We start from the raw sequence: 25,129 nt of genomic DNA, 5'->3' as shown, positions 1-25,129 counted from the left end.
TATATCGGGCGTATTAAAAATCTGGGTATGCGTAAAGATACGAAAATGTAGAGAGAGGAAAATTGTTGGAAATACATGGTTTTGAATTTAAATGATAGAATTTTTCCTATAGCAAAAACAAGTGAAAATACGACATTTCCCATTCAGGAGGCTGTTCGAACGGAACGCAAGGGCGTATTCTTATGTGAGAGAACTTAGAACACCTCGAGCTTCTTTGTCAACAATGGTGTATTGTTGGTATGGTGAGGGCCCAAGGGAACAATCTGCTGAACTAGCAATGTTGCTTTTTCATTTAACATGTGACACCTTACCAGTGTGGTGCCCAAATGGCTTTTTCGATTGGAAAAATTCCTCTATTTTAGACTGAAAACCACCTATTTCCAATTACTCTCCTCCTTCCATTTTTTCTTGTCTTTACCCATTAACAGAATTGGCCTACGGCCTCGGAATTTTGATACACCCGGTATTTATACATATATAATTGAAACGCCGGTTTCTCTAATTCATAAGCATTATATAAACATATTTACACTTAAGTCGATTGACTGAACTATAAGGATAACATTGCTGTTGTACTATTTCTCTTAACTGCTCGCATTTATTAATTGAGAAAGTATTTTATACAGAACTCCTTTACCAAACCAGGTAACTACCTTCTTTGCAATGAAACCTGAATACAAAATAATTTCTACTTAAGTATTAAAAAAGAAATTTCGTCTGTAAAAACACACAGAGCATATTATTTCGTAACTTCGAAGGTAGGAAGAAAAATACTTGTTTACATAGAAATATGTGACAATGTATCAATAAAAATAACAACTAGTCAACACACGTGAAGACTTTTTTTCTTGACCATGTTCAAAATTTAGATCCATTTTGATGTTCCTTTTATAAATAACTTTACTATCTTCTCTAAAGTTACAAAAAAACGCACTAAAATCAAAAAAATATTGTTAAATTTACTGGAAATGTAACAAAAATACGAAAGAACCTCTTTTCAAGATGGATAACATTATTTTTCCAGTGACACATTTCAGTTTATAATGCGAAATTATTCGTCAAAATAAACTTTTAAAAATAATTATCTAATGTTCCTCTCCTTTTTAACATTTAAAGAAAAAAAATACAAAACTCTAAAACCACCTACATAAATGCAGTCATACACCTGATAGCGTGAACAATATTATTTAAAAAAAAAAAAAAAAAAACTGTTCTACGCAGTATTGTTTCCAAGTGATAAATATATAGGGTATTTCGAAATTTCTATTACAATGTCGAGGGGATTATACTCCCTACGAAGAAAAACGAAAATACCTACGTAAAAAATAGTTGGAATCAGTTTCGTTTCTGAGTTCAAAGTAAATATGCACGAAAATAAATTTTGGGACTAATGAAACAAATGAGAAAGTCAAATTCAAATTAGCGAATAGTGAAGCTGGGAGTGATGAGGAAGGAATTTTCACACACATACATATGTTTAATATTTATAACCACATTGTTATAGGTTCTGTTGTAAATTCACAATTATTAATTACGTAAAGAGTGACTTTCTTTAGAATTTCTTCTACAGAGTTTCCTCTTAAGTTGGTAGCGTGTATTCTGTGATCTCCAATCCAATTTCTTCACATATTGACTTATAACTGAGAAAGAAAGCTAAGTTTCGTTTCTTTTTTTTTTTTTTTTTTTTTTCCACATACAATGTTTGGATTTATTGTAAGTAGAACCACCACCTAAACGTTGCAAAAGGAACTTCAAAACACCCTATACTCAGAAACCACAATATGAACATTTAAAACTAAGAGGGAGTTGGAAAAATTCACATAAGGATCATTTATACAAGTTAGGTCATATTCAGTTTTCACTTATTTTCAATCAATGAAATTTGGTGAAATAAATCAGCAAAAAACTTTGAAGTCAAGTACGAATCAATTTACATTTCTTCAACTCTACTAACGCGATATCATAATAAATCGCATCAAGTCGAAACTTTCCAAAGAAACTCCGTTTTAATAACTTACAAGTACAGTAAAGAAATCAGTTAATACATTACACTTTCTAAGAAGTTAACAGATTACTCTCTCAACGTTAGTCGACTCAAACACAGGCCAAAAGTTAATCCCGCACAGGAAACTCTTAAACTAACATCGGTAAACACAAATTTCAATAATCGTGAAAAACATGCACGATGAGACATGTAATCAGTACTTAGCTTTAAGTACTTTCAGTCATTTAATAGAAAAACAATGTTCCGATGATGCAAGTTTAGAAATTCTAAAACGACAAATTTTAAACACAATAATATTCCTAATGGTACTGGACCTACTGGTTTTGAAGAATTATCACTACAGTTCTACCAAAATTTCCAACGGCAACCTCATCAAGTCATAAAATAAAATCTTTAATGTACTTATATGTCTACAATTTTCTCACCCCTATTAATGAAGGTACGCAATCAGATTCATTTATGAAAATTCTGTCATATATATATAGTGTTAGAGATAATAGCTTGCTGAAAAAGATTATGTTTTGAATGATCAAGTGTTCCATGCATGTCTATTTAGAGTTGCTTTTGTTTAGAATATGAATATTCAGTTCAAATGTTTATACCGATGGCACAAATCTATCATATCATAATTACACAGTTAAACACATCTGTAATGGAAATCTATGCTTACCCCGATTTGTTTTTTTCTTTTTGGTTTTCATCTATATATAAACCCTGAATGACTGACTGATCAATGCCCAGACTCATTTAAAATAAGATACGCGTTTCAGCATTTCTTTTATGTTTGATTTAGAAAAGAAGAGGGTGGGTAGAAAAAAGGACAGCGATTACAATTTAATAAAATACGTAACTTGGAATCTCTTAAGCTTATGGAAATGAAATTTGGGGTTTGAATTTTTCATCTGAAAACAATTAAACGCATTTCAGCGTATTTAGATGTTTGAGCTACAATGGAAGAAAAAGCGGTGCTCCCCTAAGATGTTCACACAAGACTTTCGAATTTTATGCAAGACTTTTGAGTTCAGACGAATTCTAAATTAAAGGTATAGAAGGAAACGCGCATCCCGACTTCTATTTAGTGTATATATGAATACCGAAACAACAGTCTGTGAATAAGCACGTGTATTTAATATAAAGTGTTGAAGTAATATAAATATGCAAGTTATAGCACCAGCATCACATTTCTTTCACTCAGATACTTCGTAGGTTATATTAAATTAAAGAAGTTCTATGTAAGATTCCTTATGTGGAACGGGATTCATATAATGTCAATAAATATATATATTTTTTAAAATAATGTAAGTAAAAGGCTAATAGTCACCGCAAGAAACAAACCTTATCTCTAGGAAGTACTTTCGAAGAACGTCTTCATCGTCAGCCTAGGCACACTTCAAAAAGGATTTAAACCATAAAAAGAATTTTAAAAGTGTACGAAGTAAAAATCTTCTTGTCACTATAATTAGACATATGTTAATAGTAATTCACTTGTCACTGTTTACTGTTTTTTCTTTTTTCGTTATCTTCCAGACGACGAAAATGAGTAGCAAAAACATTGTTCCAAATGGCATTTATGTCAACTTTATCTGAATTGAGTGCCGGTTTCTCCTTATGAAAATAATAAGCCTCTTTAATTTTCCGTTCAGTTGCTGTTTTTGCTTTTTCGATCAAACATGAGTTAACAATGCTGTGGTTGTTTTCTTTGAGATGTGATGCCAATCCAGATAACTGTTGTAAGTTACGAGATATGGACGTGTGAATGTGCTCAGCGATTCTGGTATAAATATTAATTTTTGTTTGACCTATATATATATATTTGGTCACAGTGACATTTAATCCTATAGACACCACTATTCTTTTTATGGTTTAAATCCTTTTTGAAGTGTGCCTAGGCTGATGATGAAGACGATGTTCTTCGAAAGTACTTCCTAGAGATAAGGTTTGTTTCTTGCGGTGACTATTAGCCTTTTACTTACATTATTTCTAATCATTATCACCACTCGCAATATAATGATGAAACATTTTTTTTAAAGTCTAACGTCCCACAATTATGGATCGAAGCTAAGAAAAATGTTGATAAACGGATGGTTATGATGAAATAACGAAAGTGGGAGGAAATGGGAGAACTCCAATAGAACCCTGTGATTATCCACCACAAAGCCCACTTGGTGAGGGCTGGGATCGAACCAGGAACAGCTCGTACCTAAGATGAGTGCTCTACTACTAAGTACCAGTAAATATTGCTTAAGATCCGACCGTAGATGTTACTACGAGAGACATAATACAGCACATACTCAAAAACTGAATTGATACTGAATATGTAAAGCGAAGGATCAAAATGGTAAACCAAGATGATCGTTACTAACACGAATACTAAACTTCAGGATTTTATTTTCACATCTAGAACATGATTATTAAGAAGTGAATGTAAGGCACTAACAATTATGGGGATCTTATTTCAACATCTAGAATATAATTTTCAAAGTGTTGAATGTAAAGCACTGATAATTCTAACATGTTATGTTAGTGCTTACTTGCATTTACCAAAACATAACGCATCTACGCTACATTAGCCGTTAGTTTAGATCTAGAGTATTTTATATCCCAAGGTAATATTTAATATATATTGAACAAATGCTGATACTTTTTCTACTGTATCCCTGAACATCTAGTCTCCATTGTATCATTAGTTATTAATTGATAAATTATTAAACGATGGAAAACATTATGAAGTTGATAACGGTATTATATTACATTACATAAGAATATCACTTTTAATTTTATTTCATAACTAGCAGCGTTCACCCCGCTTCGCTGCGGTCACCCCGGAACGCAATAAACTTTGTTACTTAGATAATTTTTACTTTTTCGCTTTCAAGTGATATGATAAAAACCATAGAAGATTGCAGTAAATCTTAACATTATATCGCCTGTCATTTATGTTAACCCGGCCCGCTTCGCTGCGGTCATCCCGGTGCTGGCATATTGTAAAAGTGTCTGTAAAAATAAGCAAATCAATTAAAAAATTTTAAACAGAAGATTCAAGCTATTTTCCGCTGTATATCGCCTGTCATTTATGTTAACCCGCCGAGTGACACGGTCATGCGGGTTGCATATAAATACGTTTATTTTTACCTATGATGAACTAATAACAAAGGATTTGTACGTTATGGACACTTGAATGGTCAATTATCTCAAGACACTGGTAATTAAAAATTAAAGTGATATGATAAAAACCATCTAGGGTCCAAATCCTAATAACCCCCCAAAAATGAAAGAAATTGGTTCAGCCGTATTAGCGTGATGAGCGGACAAAATTTTGTACGTTCTCTTTTATATATATTTCATAATTTGAATCTTGGGATATACAGGGTAGCCCAAAAGTAGGTATACACCCCTGCATTGATCAAGTATAACATTCTAGCTTATAGGTTTATTTACTATGGCTGTTCCGAGCTTAAGATATAAGTAAAAAGACATTAAGAACAAATAATAAACTAAGTCTACCTGATGGATAACAATAAGAAATTACATAAAAAGCAATGGGTTGAGGACTGTATATACCTACTTTTGGGCCACCCTGTATATTGCACTGGGCTACAGCAATATTTTAAAATTAATTTAGTGCCAACCTAATTATTTGTTTTTGCGATCCTCAGAACAGATTGTTTTCATTCGTGAAAGTCCTATAAACATTAACTGAAAATTCTGAAGTGACCAACAGCATCTATTATCGTAGCAGATAGCGACTTTATGCAGGTGTTGATTTCTGAAATGTATTTTACCAAGTTTTGTATTCTACGAAAGCATCATTTGAGACTGTCTGCGTTTCAAATTTAGTTTCTACAAGCACCAATCAAGGAAAATAGTAGTGAATAGGCCTACCTAAATTTCGCGACCCCCTTGTAAATTATGCTGAACAGTGGACTAATATGTTTATACTACTTAATTTTCTTTACGATAGTTAAGGCCTACGAAGTTTCACTCCTTAAATGTTATACTGCTTTCCTGTTTCGTTAAATTTTCTGCTGACTGTAAGCCTGCACTGTGCTTAACTTTATTATAACTCCACTAGAATTTAATAAACTTAGAGAATTGTACCTCTGTTCATACTTGACTTCAAAATTTCACTATCATAAAAAGTATTGTTGGAATAATTCTGCATTCTTATAATCATACTATTTTTCTTTTCTCTTTTTAGGGGTAGATTTTTTATGTACAGTTTTAGGTGTAGTACTGGTAGAACTCTGTGATTCATTTTCAAGTGATTTCAAAATATTTTCAACAGCGAACTGATATAGTTCTTTATTTGCTTTCTTTAACTTATATATTTCCTCTTGAGTTCCAGCATCATTCACTGCTTCCGCTGAAGATGGAGTAGTAACGAATTTAACTGCATAGCCAAACTTATCTTCAATGTATTCTGGTATTTCCTTAACTATCACATCTATAGCATAATCTTTATCATCGTCTTCATTGGAACCCCTTTCGAAACTATGCAAACTAACAGACGGTTTAAATTCATTTAGAAACACATGTCTTGGAGCTATAGTAAAAAATGCATTAGTTATAGGCCCTTTATGTGGAATCGTTCGAATGCACTGTTGACTAGGAATATTCCACACTTTGACTTGCGCATCAGCTGATCCTGAAAGAAGTATACGATCATCGAGTGAAACTGACAAACAGGTGACGCTTTTTGAATGGCCACAAAACATTATTCCCTTGTCCTTCTTTGTCAGGTGATATTCTTGGGTGCGTGGTGCTTCATGTAAGTTAAATTGGTATATGTTCCCGTCGGAACCTCCAACGAACACACGCGATTCTCTCCTGTCCAGGGCCACTGAATGAAGAGCAACATCAAATACTAAGGAAACCAATAATGTTCCAGAACTTAGATCATACAATTTACATGTATGGTCAACTGAAACTGAAGCTAATCGACCATTCGATTGTCCATGACCAATACAGATATCAGTTACAGACAATGAATGGTCAGAGAATATATATCGAGGCTCACTTTGATCACATACGGATGTCATGAAATCGGCCGATTTCGAAATTAAATACGATAGTACCCACACAATAATCATACCATCTTCTCCTGCAGATACAAAGTACGTTCCATTATCAGTGAATCGAATACATGTTACTGGTTGATAATGCCTTCCTGCCACAGCAAGTAACTTTCCTGACGAAATATGCCATATATGAAGTCTGTCCTCAATAGCACCAACACAGTACTCACCAGTGGGAGAAACAGTTAATGCATTAACTCGCCCTGCACATACCATTCGCACTTGAAGTTGTTCATTTCTATTTAAGGCCCACACATGCAGTAAAGGTTTTAGCCTTTCTGCGGCGATTAAATAGTCGTTTCCTATAAATGACAACGTTTGGGGGGCTGAAATTCCTCCTTTGTAAGTCATTAGCATGGTACCAGTCCTGGGATTCCATACACAGGCATTCCATAATTGTCCTGAGGCATCACTGGTAACTGCAACTTCCACAGCATCTGCCATAGCTCAATTTAGTTTTCTCTCTCTCTAATTGTATCAAAGTGATATTTAAATATAATCCTGGAACAAACAAGAAAGAAGTATTTTTAGTCATGGGAAAAAAATTGGTGCTGACAACCTAAGATAACTAATGAATACGTATAAGTTTCAAACAATACCTTTGTTATTAAGATGATGTAGTGAAAGTTCCTGAGAAAATAAACTTAAGACAAATTACAAAGTAATATAATGCGAAACGAAGAAACTATCGATAATAATCTGCACGAAAATATGTAGTACGATACGACTAACGACTACATCTCAACCCAAATACGAACTGTGTTTCTTATGATTAAGTTTCAGCATAAGCTATTTTACTTCAGGATATTTAAACAGTAATACAACAAACTAGATAATTAGTGTGTGGATTATCCGTTTGCGGGTTATTCGTGTAGGATATTGCATTATTATTTACTTCGAAGAAAATGTTTGAAAGCTTGAAACAACAAAAAGTTTCGAATATATATTTCTCTTTGGTAGTTTGTTTATACTGTGAAGAACTTCAGTTACAGATGAATATACGCACAGTATGTACCAGGTAAGTCGGTACATGTGGCACATAAGTTTTCCTAGCGGTTTTATACAGATCTTATGCAAGGTAAATAATACACTGCGAAAAAAATATATAAAAAAAACGTTTTATTTTTCCACGTCTCTTCGAAAAAAAATGCGTCTTCTGCATACGGATAAATTCCATCATTACTGCTTTTCACATCATCGTTGTTTTCAAAGTGCCTTTTCCTGAAAGCTTTCTTCAATGCCGGAAGGAGATAAAGTCGATGGCGTGAGGTCAGGACTTCAGGAATGAGCAAAGCGTTCCCAATCAAAGGTAACAAGATAGTTTTGTGTTGCCCGCACCGACTGCGATCTCACATTATCATCATAAAAGAGAATTCCAGATATCAGAAGGCCAGGTCGCTTCCTGCGAATACCGCACTTCACTCTTGTAAATGTACGATACAGACTACCGTTGCGCATTCATTGTTAAAATTTTCCATACTTGCCGGGCACAAAATTGGCCACTCCTACGAACTTTTTGCTAGCACTGTGATAGCATCGCCTGCAGAATCTTGGTCGTACGTTACGAAATTAATGGCCCTCATATTAAAATAATTTCTTGTTTATCCCACTGCTTTAGGATTTCTTGTGGAAAAGGAGAAGAAATTTATTTTCTGGATTTCCTCTCGCATATGTGTTTATGATTTTCTTACGTAATATTATTGTGGAAAATCAATAAACACTTCCAATTACTTATTCATTTCTTCATTTATTTTATCAGTTTTGTCTGGCGATTGGCACGAATAATCGGGCCTTTGCTGTACACTAGGATGAAGAGGAGTTAACTTTCTAATGCAAGAAATAATTTACTTCGATAGCAAGATTAACCGGGATAATAATATTTAGTGTTGAATATACCTGCACAAACTTTTTTTTTTTTTTTTTTGTCAACTTATTATCTGTTTTCTTTGAAATGAACTGGAATTTTACTGGTTTCGTAAAATCTAGTTAAATGTCAGTTATTTCTTGAAAACTAAATATTAAAATTGTATGTCACAAGATTTAATAAGCAAATTTAAGTAATACGTTCGTTCGAAAAGTAACTATACATCTATAAAAACACTATCACATATTGAGCGAGACTGTATTCTGTGCGCTCCGAATAATATTTTCTGCAAAGTTTGATTGGTATCGCTTAGTTGTGTGCAAGTTTCTAACATGGGCCAGTCAAGCTGCCTAGTATTGGTGATCTTATTATTTTAGCCTCCACGAACGAAGTCCGATGGCTCTCGATTGAGATGTAGCACGAGCTGTCACGTGAGTGCCTCCGCCATTCAGTGTCAGTTGAGTGGGACGCAAAGAACGAAAGGGTGTTCTGTGTAATCGGAAGATTGACAAAAACCATGGTTTTTATTGAAAAAACAAAAAAATTTTTTTTTTTATATTTAAAACTTTTTTTTTGGCGGGGGGTTAAACCAGGTTTTTTGGTTTAAATAATTTGCTCTATATATTTATATCACATATGGACAGAAATAAGCTTGTTTCGCCTTGGTGTTAGTATGCAACAACCGGGTTATGCTGGAAGGGGTCGTCACGTAAGCTTAAAGCGGAATCCAAACCGCTTCTCGGCTGACATCCAAGAGAAACTGTCCTCCATTTGAACTTGAAACCAGGACTAATTGGCCACAAATACGATACGTCTACCGACTCACTCACGAAGGACTGCTGATAAAAATACGTTGTACTGATCATAACATATTTGTTAATATAATCGTCAAGAGTGATTAGGACAGAAGGACAAAAAGATAAACAATTGCACAAGTGGAACCATTATACAGAATTACATATGGACAATTTCAAAGTACTACAGAGTACAGAAGAACTAATTTAGTCCAAGTCAGTTCACTACGATTTTTGTTAGTCTAAGTTAAAGAAATATAACGACTTACTTTGCATCAGTAAGAAAAGTGAAGAACGATACGAATTATTTGAGTCCACTTTGGCTCTGACTCATTTATAGATAAATAGTTACCAAAGACTTGTTATCTCAATAATTGCCTCTCGTGGGGTTTGTATGACTTTCCTTCCCCCTCCCCTCCCAAAAAAATACGGCATTTCTATGTATTTTATCAATAGTAAACATTACTAAAACGAAACAATGTTTAGAATTTTCCTTTGGTTGCATAACAATAATAATAAATTATAAAAAATCACAAAAGAAACATCCATAAAGTTACATAAAAAGTTGCTTTTGTAATATAATATCTTTGAGTAAAGAATGGGGAATTTAGGTCTGAATATAGTACGAATAATATATGGGAGTGAAACGTGGTAACTCACAAATGTGTGTTCATTAAGAGTTTACGAATAGTTACACTGTTACTAACATTTTTTCGTTTTTCAGTTTAAACTTTTTTTTTTTTTTTTTTTTTTTTTTTTTTTTTTTGAAAAACCAGCCTGTTTAAACCACCCAACCCTGGTAATCGGCATTCGTTTTATGTTAATAAATATTTTGTGTTGTATTGTTGAGCATTATAAATGAAATGCGTTCTGTGATATTTTGATATAAAATTATCGCTGAGAGAATATAAAAGAGACAAATACTGCATAAGCAGACGCTGGAATGTCTCTCTTCGATGTAGCTAAGTGTCAAGAACGGACTGTGAAGGCTTGTGGTGAAATTTTAATGACAACTACGGGGCTAGATTATCATTGAACGAATGCAGAAATGTTAAATTCGAATCTCACGAAAAACATCATTAAAAAGGGAGACATAGATGCGTTTGATACGGATGTGCTCCGCAGAAAAGTGTTTGATATGTACGACAAAGTTGAATTTCCCACTGCCAAAAAAGCTCGTTGCTGAAATGCGACAAGCTATGGGTTATGCGAGAGGTGTACGATTCATTTTATAGGATTTCTAAAAAAAAAAAAATGGGTTTAAATATATAAAGTGCAAAAACGGAAAAAAAAAATTGTTGGAACGTAGTAATATCACCGTTGGCGGACAAAGTATCTACAGTATACTACCTAGAGACGTAGACCAACCAAAACTATAGCAGAACATCATGCTGGCAGTTAAGCAACGAGAGGAGGGATCGGGGAGGTTTCCGCTTCCAATAGGGAGAGACAGCGGCTTATTGTGTGTCACGCAGGTTCAGCGGAAACTAGCTTTATCTCAGAAAGTAAACTTTGTATTTATTTCCAAGTCAAAGTCATCAGATGACTATCATGGGTAATGCAAATACCACTCCGCTGTTTTAAATAAGTGTCCAATCACCCAGTCTAAAAAGGGTAACATACCTGAATGGTTAAAAGACAATAAAATTCCCCATGATGTAACATTAACACATGCCGAATTCCTTGAAACAATGACATTACATAAGCCACAAAAAGTACAACATGACTTAGACACAAGAGCTGCTGAATGTGGCCACAACGTTGCTCATTATACCATTCTGAATATAACCCTTGCTAGTTTAGCCTGCCCTCCCTATTTTTTCCTATCCATCCGCCATTTTTTATTCACAGAACAGTTTATTAAGGAAAAATATAAACATAAAACTAACAAGGGACATCACCCAATTGTCCGGCTCCGATTTCAATGAAATTTTTATTGCTGATAGGGGACATGTATTCATTACTTGTGATGTTAGAAATTTTTGCCATGGTGCATGTTTTCTATTTTTTAATAATTTTTAAAGGTTACGATGTGGTTAATAGAGATTACTGCAGAAGTCCCTTACTACCCTTTGTAAACGGAGTGTTAATGAAAGAACAACCATATAGATACGTATAGGGCCTAGGGGGAAGTCGTATGGTACGTATGACCTTGACGGCAGCCATCTTCAGAACCACCATTATGAATTAAGGTCAAGTTTCTTAAATGGGAATAGGGTAATATGATACATAATTTCGGGCTAGAATTTAATCAGAAAGACAATGGTGTAGTTAGTTTTAAGATGCGCCCATTTGGTGAAAAGTTACAAGCATATTAATTGTTTATACTTACTATGTGCTTAAGTCCCTTACCTCCGCTTCTAACCCCCGTATTAATGATAATAAGTGGATAAAGGTTTCGGTAATACATATTATGCGTAGAGGGAAGTGATACGATAAGGATATCATTGACGGCAGAAATTTTGAAATCCGTAATTTTGAATTAAAATGAAGTTTTGAAAACTGAAAACCATAGCATGTGGCACCACATTTTAATAGTAAATTTTCCCCAAAAGCCAATGGTATGCTTATTTTTGTTCTATAGTTAACCAATATGAATTTATGACTCTTCTAATATGCACGAAACGTCCATTATTCGATCTTAAAAATTGGTAACACTCCTAATTTTTATCGCATGTTTTAAGATTCCAACTGGCACTTTGGAATTGTTTCCATGGCTCATGTTTTCTAAATTTATTTCCTTTTTTTAAGAGTTGCGATTTGTCAGTTCATAAATAGTGTTGGGATAAGCATCCAGCAATCTTTCTGACGAAACAAACGAACGAACAAAAAAAAGAATTGTGCCGTCAGGTTATTTGCTTTGTAACCCGCAAGCTTTTTCAAAGGCAAAGACTTTCACTATTAGGTTTGTTGTTTTTTAACAAGCTCCTCTAATTTCCCTAAAGATTTTTAAATTTATTATGAATTTGTACAGGAATTTAAGCTTTACTTTAGCCTATGCAAAGTTTTGAGTTTTTTAATTATTAGACAATTTTATTTAAATTCTCAACCAGGCGAGCACTGAAGAATGTAACTGCCCAAGTTACTCTTTTAGACAGAACCAGTGCTAGCATTAAAATTTAAAGAGCAACTCTCATTATGGGTTACTTTGGCTTATGTTTTGTTTTCTTTCTTTCTTTTTTTTTAAATAATGATTTAGCCATTATTTACGAAAAGCAGATTTTATTACTTAGAAACTTGCTTAAATTATTAGGAGCAGCTTATTTTGCCCGCTCCGTTCAAAAAAATACTTAAAGTAGAAAAAAATAATACCTTATTTATTTATGACTGGACATAGCGTTAACTCTTTTAAAAGAGCAAGAGAGTCCTCGAAGAAATTCTTAAAAGAAGTGAATCCTGGAAGAAGGGGTGGGCTGACTTATATAGTTTTATGCCCTGCACTAAGTAGTTAGCTTTTAATACAATTTCCCCTTTCTTCCCTGTAAAAGAAAGAAAAAAAGCAAAAATAGAAAGCGAAGCTTCCCACGGCGTATAGGGGAGTAAAGTCCAGAGCTCTTTTTGTAACTTTTTAAAACTGTTAAATTAAAAAATATCATAGAAGCATAATAAGAATTTATTTACACAAAATTTAGAATATTTAAAAATTTATAAAAGCAAAGTAAAAAATTAGCACTATATACATAAGTACCTTGGCCAAGGATCTTTTATAACACCATAACAATACTAATATTATATTTAATACTAATTTAATTAGCAACGAAATTTATACAAATAAAATAGCTATACACCAGAGGTGCTACAGCACCCTATCGAAGTGGTGTAGTCACAGGTGAAGGGATATGTTGAACAAAGGAAGAACACATTTAAAATGTCCGATGTCGAGCGGTTGACCCACGAAGCAATAGATTCAATAAGTGCAGCTGCCTGACTGATTGTATTCGTCATGCTGAAAAGCTTCAGGAAGACGATTACCCCAATGAATGTGCTAGAGATGTTATTCTCGAGCCAATCATTAACATACAGGACTCAGACACTGATGATGACTTAAGTAATGTTGAGATTCTGGATTCAATTTCATATTAGACGATAGGTAACTAATGGCAAAACTATTATTATTCAGTTGTTTCTCTGGCTCTAATCCATTTTCTTTGATAATCACGCACATATAAGAAAATAGCCAAGTCCTTCAATGTTGACTGCTTGGCCTACATCAATTCCGACAACACTGCAACCAGTGTGTCTACCTCCCTATCTACTCGGCCATCGGACTTCGTTCGTGGTAACTACTTTAATACATTACGGGTATATAGTTACTTTTCGAACGCAGTGTATTAAATACATATATATACGTAAAAGTTTGAAAAAACCAAGCACATTTAACCGAACTTAAAGAAATCAGTGAAGTCACATTGTTAAAGTTCCTCTTCATTTCAGAGGAAGCAGAAAAATAATTCCAGACATAAACCAGTGTGCTAAAATAATAAAGCTAGAGTACGTGATCAACACAGTTAAAGCATGTTTGCTCCAATATTAGTTACTGACAGAGCTCGAAATGTTCTCATTTCACCTAGGAGCCAAATCAGAATCATTGGTAGGTAAAAATTGGAAATACCAACGTCAATAAATCTACGCCTAGTTGGCGACCTGGCGCCTGAGATTTTTCGAACCCTGGTTATAGAATTCCTATTACAATGCTTAGCAGGTAGTCATATTCACAAACGTACACAAACAAATCTAACTTATGTGCTGAAATCGGCTTCACTTCTGTATGACTAAAGGCTTCAAAAACTATGAAAAAACCAACTCTGAAACTACACAGCACTAACTCCAAAGATTATGGATTGATGATGCTGTAGTGCGTTCCCCCAGGAGATACGAAAAATCGAATAATAGTAATATGCCCAGCAAAAGCATGTTCGCAACATATCAAATGTTCTGAGCTGCATAATTTCAGCGTAGGTTACTCTAAGGTTGTCTAGACATGTTCCGCTAAAGCAATTAGTCTTTTCTATGTAGTGTCAAGATTTGTATTTTCCAATACAGTAAAGAATATCTAACTCAGAGTACATTTCGACTCTTGGCAGGAATATTCTGGCTTACTTTTCTGATGTTAATATCATCTTCCAATCGTTATAACAGGAATCCGGAAATATTCCATATGTTCCACAATAATAATGGACTCTTACTAACTTTTATAACTTTCGACAGGAGTATATATACACAAGTGGTTTCATAGAGTTTCAACATCCTTCTCCAACCCAGCAACTTCTCAAGACAGTCACACCTTATTCAATTACAAAGAAAAGTAGTATATTCTTCTATTAACATACTTTATGCTCAACTTTCTGACGAAATCTCTGCGTAGCCTCATTTTGAGAATAGATTACGGACAAGATTGTTTGATACTAACGCAAAAACGTCCTCATCACTAGTCTAGTGGCTAGCGCATGCACCTCCAATGCATGAGAACACGGCTTCGATTCTTGGTGACAGAGCATTGAACGCATTACGGTGTTTCGGATTCTACCTTAAACTTTAGTAGCCTCGATGCTCAACAGTGACGCTAAACTTCAATAAACAGACAATCAAACAATGCTATCGCGTCACAAAGCCTTTAATAAAAAAATAAAAAAGACGACGATGATGAGTAATGAATGAAATGGTGGAATGAAAAAGTGGGAGGAAACGGGAGAACCCGAGAAAACCCACGCACACGGTGTTTATCCACCACAAAGTTCACTTGGCGGGGCCTGGAATTGAACCCGGGACCCCAAGCACCAGAGGTGAACGCTCTACCACTGAGCCACCGCGGCAACTTAGAAAAATAAAAATTCAACACGAAATAATACATGACCACTCTAAACAACTTTTCAATTTCAGCATTCCCAGTAAGTTATCAACTTTATTTTGTTGATTTTTCTTAAAATAAATTATCATGTCTATTCTTACACACGACTCTACATTTGTGAAGATAATTAAAAAATATTCAGTTCAAAGAAGGAATTCAAACTCAGTTTAGATGTCATGTTCATAATACAAATCATATCGAACTCCACTTGTATGTAAGCCAGCATTATACTACACTGGACACGGAAGTGTTCATTCTAAATTTTTGATTAAATTATTTACTAAATTAACTGAATAGGTAGTAATGAATAATACAAAACAATGTATTCGGAGTTTAATTTTTTCACAGAAAATCAGGGGCAATTTTTGAAAAGTCCTTTAACGACAGGAAAGCAAAGCAGTCGTTCTCGATAATGAAGGAAACTCAAATAATGAAGTCATTTGAAATTTAGAGATCAACTATAGAATAATAGATTACAGAGTGATGTAACACCTTGATGCATTAAGTTGTATCAAGATGTTTTATACCATGATCTGTGGTTAGGTTTTTAACTCTGAAATCAGTTGAGCTATAGCATCTTGAACCCCTTAGCGTGGACAGTGTGGTGTGTTTGACTTTCTGAGCTCAGATTAAGTATAGTAAAATCTCTGTTTAAAAGCTGTAAGTGTTTCACGATAAACTGTTCGCCCAGTAATGCTATAGTAGGGTGGGCGATATTTTTTATGATGGCTACCTACTACCACTTGGCGTAATAGCCCGCTTTGTGGGCCTGAGCCGCTCCACGCCATCTGTTAGCGACTGGTGGAACTATGTTCAACCTAGCGACGAACGCATAGTGACCGCGCCACATCGTCCTACCGCTAACCAGTATCGGGAACTTTCTAGATCTAGTTGCCGTCATGTCTTTTATTCACGCGACTACCCGGTTTTGCCTCACGACACTGGGTGGATGCCAAAAATTGAGGAAGCACCGTCCGAGAATCGAAACCGGGACCACGCGGATATGAATCCAACGCTCTACGGTGTCCTTTTTTGATGATGACTAGTGCGGAAAAAATGACTATTGGTGGCACTAAGTTTACCAAAATAATAATAATACTTGAGACAGTTCTTTGATTTACCTAAAATATCTTAAAGTTCCGCTTAAACAGTTAGTTTTGAAAATTTTTACTCTTTTATTTTATATGTACACATATATTCTTTCATATTTAGTATTCCAAATTAAGTGATTTTTTTATCGCAAAAGTTGTAAGTTTTGTTTCAATCTTCCGCCGGTTTCTTTCTTCTGACTATTTATGTTAATTAGAAGTACATACTAGAGTGGGCCAAAAGAAAAATTCGACTTTCCATAATGGACTGTGCGGAAAAGTGGTCCTTAGTGGCACTAAATTCATTCTCTCTCTCTCTCTCCCCCCCCCCCACACATATATATATATATATATATATATGAGATTTTTAGAACTCCTTGATTTGCTGAAAATGCCTGTAAGTTTCCCTAAAATGCTGATTTCTGAAATTTTTAAACAGTATGTTATATCCTTCTTTCATTTTTGGCTGTATCTACTTGTATATTCAAGTTTAGTGTGCTAAATGTAAGTATTATTTACGTTTATTTACTTTGTTCAGTTTTTACCTTGTTTTGCGTTCGGCAACTGTAAAACAACTCATGACAAGGAGGTAGGTGTACGGACAGTTCCGACCACTCTTTCAACCACTGAATCACTGAATGTTGTTTTGTCTTTTCTTATGTACAAGTCCTTCTTCGAGGTGAGTTTTGGCATTTTTTTTTCTTTCTTTCTTTTTTTTTTTTTTTTTTTTCGTGATTGCAGCTATGATCAAGGCGTCTCTTCCTTCATTTCCACATATCTTTGAATCAACCTCCATTACCATTTTAACAGTTCCTTCTTCAACGCTCACTGAGTGATTTGGAAAGCAAACTAAAATTTCTTTCAACATCGACCCTGAATTTATGTTGTGTTCAATTTCTTTAGAAGACAGACTCCTAATGAAATGACATGCTATATGAGCAGTGTACAAAGTGATCATGAGTAACCGCAGAAGAGTAGCAAAGTTGTACCACGAGCCGTTTTAGGTTAAATCAACACAATTTGAAAACAAAATTTACCTTGCCATCTTAGATTGTCATCAAATTTTGAACAGGGGCACTATTCATATAGACTAAGAACAATACCAAATTTCAACTTTATATATCGACTGATACTGAAGATACGGCTATGTAAAGTTCGGAAAAAATGCCCAAAATAGCATGTTCAATGTATTTTGAAATTGGAACTGCAGCTCTCCTAATTGAGCTATAGAGCTAGTTTGAAGTGTCATTTTACAGCATTTTTCATGCCCTTTTCTGTGGTATGCAACATCATACAGACTATAGAATTTGTTTTCAAAATCAAAATTTTACTTCAAAATTTTTCAAAAAGTACATATTTTAAAATTTTGAAATTCATTTCATGAATAGATACTATTGCTGTAAAGCACTTGGCAAAATATGAATTTGGGATGATAATGGGTTCATCTTTAAAAAAAAAAATTTAAAACTAACACTAAAGTTTTCATTAATACCCTGTACTTCACTGAAAAATACATTTTTTTAACTTGTGGGAATAAATATGAACACTAACATGAAGAGTACAGTAATGGGTCTAAAACATATCATAGTGACTTGTAAACTGCTGGTAATACTCATACTTTAAAAACTAAGTTAAACTGCTGAACTTTAAAATAATATTAATACAAATTTCACAATTTAAAATGTTACTGTAAATAAACGTGGTTTGTAAGAAGTATACATATAGCACTGGTAAAACAGCAGGGGTTGGCTGGTTTGAATCAAGGTGGTTTAATAAACCAGGTGTATTTTTATATAAAAAAAACAACTGGTGTAAAAAAATGCAAAAATGCCACACATCGTGTGAATTTCATAGTAACGTTTTCATATATGTCGAACCATCTGTGTTAGTTGAATCTAATTTTCGCCTTGTAATTAAGGTGTCCCGATGAGCCCACAAAATTTCTCCTAACTGGAAACCGAGTAGTGGTTCAGATGCCACTTCAAGTAATATGTCCAATCCTTCATTACCTCGTTGTTATAAAAGAACGTCAAGCCTAAACCAAACGAACTGAAGCAGCGTTAGCGGGTAGGCATGAGTTCACTGCCAAGCAACAGGGAACCTTCCTTAACTACACAAAAGAAAATCTCGAGAAATCAAAATTTGCTGTCATCTGTGAATTTTCTGAAAATTCTAGCATAGTGCTACAAGATAAAGCACAAGCCTTCCACTAGACAAGCCAACGGGTCACAATCCATCCTTTTGTTATATATTTGAAACAGGAAAACATGTTAGTTATGTAATTGTTTCTGACTGTCTAAAGTACAAAACAGTTGCTGTTTACACCTTTCAAAAAAAGACTCATATCATTTCTGACATTCAAATTTCAAAAACTCCCAAACACGATTTTTATTTTATTTTATTGCCGCGCAATACAAAAATAAGAAAGCTTTTTGAACCTCTGCGTTCATGAAGCAGATTTTAAAGTGAAAGGAGGGTGGCACTTTTCGGCTATAGCACACATGGAAAAGAGCCTTCCGATGGAATATGGGTTCAGTAAAGAGATTAGCAGCTCGTGCTAGTTTGCAAAGACCTATGACAATTAAATTTCCGAGTGGTTAGTAGAAAACATTTCCGAGGTAAATTTTGCCTACTCAACTCAAGAGGAATATACTGAATCTGAAATGCTCCAGGAATGTCGCTTCGATCAAGCATTGACTATCAGAGAAACACAGCAATTATTATGCATTCATTCCAAACCTACATCAACATTACTGGTGAAACACTTTTCAGATGATTTGCAGGGTTGGGAAAAGGTTTGTCAAAATATCCAAATAAATTTCAATTAGAAGACATATCAGGCTATGTCGCCGCTATCTATGAAGGAAATTGGTGGCTCAAGTATGGTTTACTGAAAAATTAACCTGATGAAGTAAAAATAACTTTTTCATTTACCTGGACCATCTCCGTGATTCTCATATCCAAGAAACGCTGATGTTCTGTGGATGTCTGTAGTGGACATTCTGACAAAAGTGAATCCTAAAACTCCCACTGGAAGAAGTTATGTTCTCCTTAAAAGTGACGTATGCCGAACAAATGTGGCTTCTTGAAACTTCAAATTAAAACATGTCCTACTACTTATTCAAAGTTAGAATATGGACTCATCTATACTCTTTCCTCAAGTGTTGATTTTAATTTTCACCAAGTGTAAAACTTAGCATCCTTGTGTTATTACCCTACGTACTGAGTATTCTTGAAAAATCAGGTGTTAGTTTTGAATTTTTTAAATAATGAACCCATTATTACCCCAAATTCATTTTTTTCCAGGTGCTTTACAACAATACTATCTATTCATGCAATTAATTTCAAAATTTTAAAATAAGTACTTTTTGAAAAATTTTGATTTTGCTTTTAAAAACAAATTCTATATTAGCCTATATGATGTTGTATACCACTGAAAAGGGCATGAAAAATGTTGTAAAATGACACCTCAACCACATCCCTAGCTCAATTAGGATGAGCTTGAATTCCAATTTCAAACCTCATTGAACATGCTATTTCGGGCATGTTTTCCAAACTTTACATAGCCCTAACTTTAACACCCACTGATATACCTAGTTATATCATAAATACTGTCACAAAGTTTGGAGCGGCGCTGTAGGCATCCAGAGTGGCAGTGATGCCATCTGTGTATAAAGCGGAAGATGCATGTAGTGTGTGTTTGACTGTTCATGACACACGTCACCATTGTACTGAGTTCTGATTGAATGGGGCGATTACGAAAATCGTGTAGAAGTAATTTCACTACACAAGGTCGGGAAGACAGCAGGTGAGATTTTCAACCTCCTGAAAATCCTACAAATCACCAAGAGATTCGTGTATCACGCCATACAGCGATACACCGAGACTGGAATGGCAGCTGACCACGAACGGTACGAACCCCGCAGGTCCAGAAAGCACTCGCAGCAAGAATTGGAAGAAATCCTGTTCGAACACAAAGTGTAATGGCTGCTGAGATGAACTTAAGCAGAAATTCCATGTCTCGTGTGCTCAGGAGTGACCTACATGTACGGGTGACGGACTGGTCACTTTCTGACCCAAACATTAATGCCGCAGAGGGTCCTTGAATCAAAGAGACTGTTGCGGCGTTACGCCAACAATCTGCACAGAAAGGTTCTGTTCACTGACGAAAAGGTGTTCAAAATTGAGCAGGCCTACAACGCCCAAAATGACCGTGTGTATGCCACGTCATCTACTGCAGCTGCTGTGGCAGCTCCAAGGGTTCAGAGGGCACACCATCCTGCCTCAGTGATGGTTTGGTGGGGAGTGAGCTACTTAGGCACAACCCAACTACATTTTTGCGAACAAGTTGATAAAACATTTGCCAACGTGTACCAGGACACAGTGCTAACACCTATAGTGAAACCACTGTCTGCTACCATGTTCCCTGGAGAAAGGTTGACCTTCCAGCAGGATTCCGCTCCAGGCCACAAAGCAAAACCAACCGAGGAGTGGCTGGCACGGAACGTCCCCGACTTCATTTCTACCGCTGATTGGCCTTCTAGCAGCCCGGACCTTAACCCGTTGGACTACAAAGTTTGAGCAGTCCTTCAGGCAAAGGTCTGCCATAAAGGGCATCCATCTGCCGACAGTCTGAAACAATCCTTGACCCGAGCAGTGAACAATTTTCCCATGGACGTGGTGCGTAATGCCATTGACCAGTGGCCGAACAGACTTCGTGCCTGCATCAAGGCCAAGGAGGCACATTTCGAAAAAATGATTGGTGCGTCAGGTGTAAAATATCAATGTAAAACATGAAAAAAAAAATAAATTGCCGTGGTGTTAATACTCTCTGTGTTATCCACATTCAAACTTGTGACAGTATTTATGATATAACTAGGTATAAAGTTGAAATTAGATATTTTTCTTAGTCTATCTAGAGGGCATCTATGTACCAAATTTCATTAAAATCTAAGGTGGTGAGATTAAAAAATGAAATGAAATGAAATGAAATCTTTGAGTTTTACGTCCCACGTTTATGCCGGTTAGGCTAAAGGAGACGGTGATCATGAGTAATGAATGAAATGGTGGAATGAAGAATGTGGGAGGAAACGGGAGAACCCGAGAAAACCCACGCACACGGTGTTTGTCCACCACAAAGTTCACTTTGCGGGGGCTGGGATCGAACCCGAGACCCCAAGCACCAGAGGTGAACGCTCTACCACTGAGCCACCGCGGCCCCATGGTGAGATTAAGTCACTGTGTTGAAGTGATATGGAATGACCCTTTCATGGAAAGCATATGTTTTTATAGGACTACTATATGAATTTACTTCAACTATCGGTAAAAGTGCACTTTATGCCGAACATTCATTGGAACAGATTCACCTGAACCGATTCCTCGGAACAGTTCAGAGATGAATTCCCAAAAATGATCCAATCAATCAAAGCAATCGAAAAATAAATTTTGGACAAGTTTTGCAGACCACCTAACATTGTGGCATTGAAGGAACGGTGCTAATGCCTAACAACTAATCATAATCTAACTTCGCACCAGCAAACTAAGATGTATGACAACAACGGCAATAGATTCCGATCACTAACAAAATGATCTACCCACTCACCAAGAATTTACTCTTTAATGGGGCAAGGTTCTAGAACACAGGCACAGAAAACAACGTACCCTGCGGGGCTCTAACACGCCTTCGCTCGCTCGACAATATTATTTGAATTCAATATTAACCTCTGGTATAGAAATGAACCAACCTATCTACTAACCTCTATGAGGGGACCTGTGCTCTAGAAATTTCCCCTTCAATTGCTACAAATAATGGAAATATCCTTGAGAACTGACCCTAAACTATTCTGAGAAATCAATTCAGGTGAAACGGTGACTATCAATATTGAGATTTAAATGGGAGAAGGAGGGGGGCTACCGCCCCACAACCGGTAAAAACAACATCCAAAACAACAATAAATAATAAAACCACTACTATAAATCTAACGAAAAACGCAGATAACGATAATAATAACACTCACCAATGGAACAACCAGCGGCAAACCTTCTCTTCCATAAACAGTAAGCGATATGACGCATCAAATTATCAGAACGGTAAGTTAAATTCCTCTCTTAATTAGACCACATTCTACAAACGCGCTATCCTTTATATTACGTATCTACGTACGCTGCATTTATACCTATAACGGGTACGCCCTCCTAAAGAGAATCTTCACTCAGTATTCTCCCTTAAGAAATACTTCTTAGGTAGTCGGAATGAAATTCCTAATGAAAGAAGTAATAATAACAAAAATATGTGTGTGATCGATCCCGGGTTCGATTCTTGGTTAGAAAGGCGCAACAGCGTCTTCAGGCCGGCCATTCTGAGTAAAGTATTGCTTATTTATACCAGACAAATGCCGAAATGATAGCTAACATAATGTACTCCTTTCTTCCTCCACAATTTCCCGGGAGGCATATACACCGAGGAACGTCATTCCTCATACCTGACGGGCTAACATGGACATACATTCTAAAAAAGCCCAGGACTCTAATACTAATCATAACTGTATATATGTTTAACTAAACTGGGACTCCTTATATATGGATCAGTATTGTAAATCTACACTATTTGGTCCTATGACATTTTATGAAGAAATTTGAAGTCTGGTTTCGAAAAAGGAATATAAGAAATTTTAATATATATGTAGATCTTATCTGCAGCATGCACAAAACAGGAGAACATCTCATACAAAGTCTGAACTTGTAAGCACACAAGATTCAGTTATACATGAAAGCCACAATAAACAGTACTATAATTCGTGATTCCTAATGATCGAAGTATCCAAAAGATGTGCAGAAAGTGTCTGACTCGTTCCTGTGAGCGGTATGGAATACGGTACCGGTAATCATGATAGTGTCTGTGAACGGTATAAGGTTTGATTTTTTGGGTAAACTTTACAATACACGCTCCAGCTGCGCATCCATAAGTAGAGCCGCTTTAAAAGGGTAGAGTAAAATAGGGTTAAGTAAGGCTATTTTAGGTTAGGTACATTTCGAACAATTTAAAAAATAGAGAATATTTTTTTGTTTCTAGAGTGAGTATATCAGCTGGAGCGGGCATTGTAAAGTTAACGCGATTTTACATTTCTGTTTAGTGACCCTATAAGCAACGAGATTATATGAGACGTGGACCTACACCTTCACTAGAATCTGAATCAATATGAGCTCCCGCCGGGATTAACAGTGTAAAGGTATGGTGGAAGTGACTGATGTATTCAAATATCACAGGAAATTAAAACAGCAGTTTGAATTACTTAACGTAGGAAAGGTTGAAGCATTAGGATTTCATTCAATTCCTAAAATTCAACTCCTGACATTTCTAAGAAATATTGACGAAAATTACCCTCGCAGGTAAGTTAACCTTGTTACAATAATTTATTTACGCGCAAACCCACCATTGCTAACGCGCATGCTCCCTATGGATGCAGCCCCGTGCTGTCCCCTGCCTTCTATTACATAGCATTCGTGCTTTCCACTAGCTATCTAGCACAAATTGATTCATGATTCGTGTACTGTATATATTCAACCCTTCTTATAACGTAAAACTGCCTCTATTAATGCATTTCCTGCAAAGAGAAGTCGACATTTTATGAATATATGTTATCATATGGTATTATCTCTTCAAGTTTTACGTCCCACGTTTAAGCCGGTTAGACTAAAAAAGGCGGTGATTATGATAAATGAATGCAATGGTGGAATGAAGAAAGTGGAAGGAAACGGGAGAAAACCCACGAGCACGGTGTTTGTCCACCACAGTTCACACAGCGCGAGCTGGCATCGAACAAGGGACCCCAAGCACCGGAGGTGAACGCTCTACCACTGAGCCACCGCGCCCCCTTCCCTTATCAAATGGGGAAGCTCATTTAAAAGTATTTGCTGTAAAATTTAACAGGCTTGAAGAGGATGACGACTCAGTAGCAGACAGTCACCTGATACGAGGAAGACGTGGTTCGATTTCATATCATGAGCTTGTTGACAACATTGTGTCCGTCGGCTTTTTCTAAGTTCTCTATTTTCCTTCTATGTTCTTACTTCTCCAATCCTTTCACAATTATTAAACATCAGCGATCATCCGCCTGCTTTGGCTTAGAGTATTAAATTATGGTAACATTCCTGGCCAAGCGAATACAATTTCTGTTTTTGGAAAAAATGTCAACCGAACAACTTATAATTTACTGGGAAAACGTTCATTACCAAACTTAATCCTTACTGTCTCATAGAAAAGTCCTCGAACAACCTTAATATCATAATTCCAGAAAACCCACGTGCATGTACTCACATGTCCCTCTGTGGCTGTTCCGCATAACTACAACCGGCAGTGTTGCCAAGTTCACTGGAATAATTACGTATTGTAACATTTCGATAGTACTTAAACGTGTTTTATTATTTGCACGGATTTACTTTATAAATACCTTCA

General features: G+C 35.7%; 1 protein-coding gene across 5 annotated transcripts; it reads right to left on the bottom strand.

Annotated features, from left to right (window-relative positions):
- Nucleotides 1-578: 578 nt before the first annotated feature.
- Nucleotides 579-25,129, bottom strand: LOC145670257 (WD repeat-containing protein 18). 5 transcript variants are annotated; one of them, XM_081738672.1, is made up of 2 exons: nt 24,992-25,129; nt 579-7,581 (listed from the first exon to the last, which is right to left on the bottom strand). In XM_081738672.1, exon 2 carries the CDS (start codon nt 7,522-7,524, stop codon nt 6,181-6,183), a length of 1,344 nt encoding a protein of 447 aa, XP_081594798.1. In that variant the 5' UTR covers nt 7,525-7,581; nt 24,992-25,129; the 3' UTR covers nt 579-6,180. The 5 variants fall into 5 exon arrangements, with proteins under 5 accessions (XP_081594798.1, XP_081594796.1, XP_081594797.1 ...); XM_081738670.1 differs by having other exon boundaries at nt 24,907-25,035; XM_081738671.1 differs by having other exon boundaries at nt 24,923-25,034.

Source organism: Thermobia domestica, chromosome 14 (genome assembly GCF_964235325.1).
Source record: "Thermobia domestica chromosome 14, izTheDome1.hap1.1, whole genome shotgun sequence".
In the NCBI taxonomy this organism is placed as follows: Eukaryota; Metazoa; Arthropoda; class Insecta; order Zygentoma; family Lepismatidae; genus Thermobia; species Thermobia domestica.
This window is presented reverse-complemented; position numbering and strand designations above follow the sequence as displayed.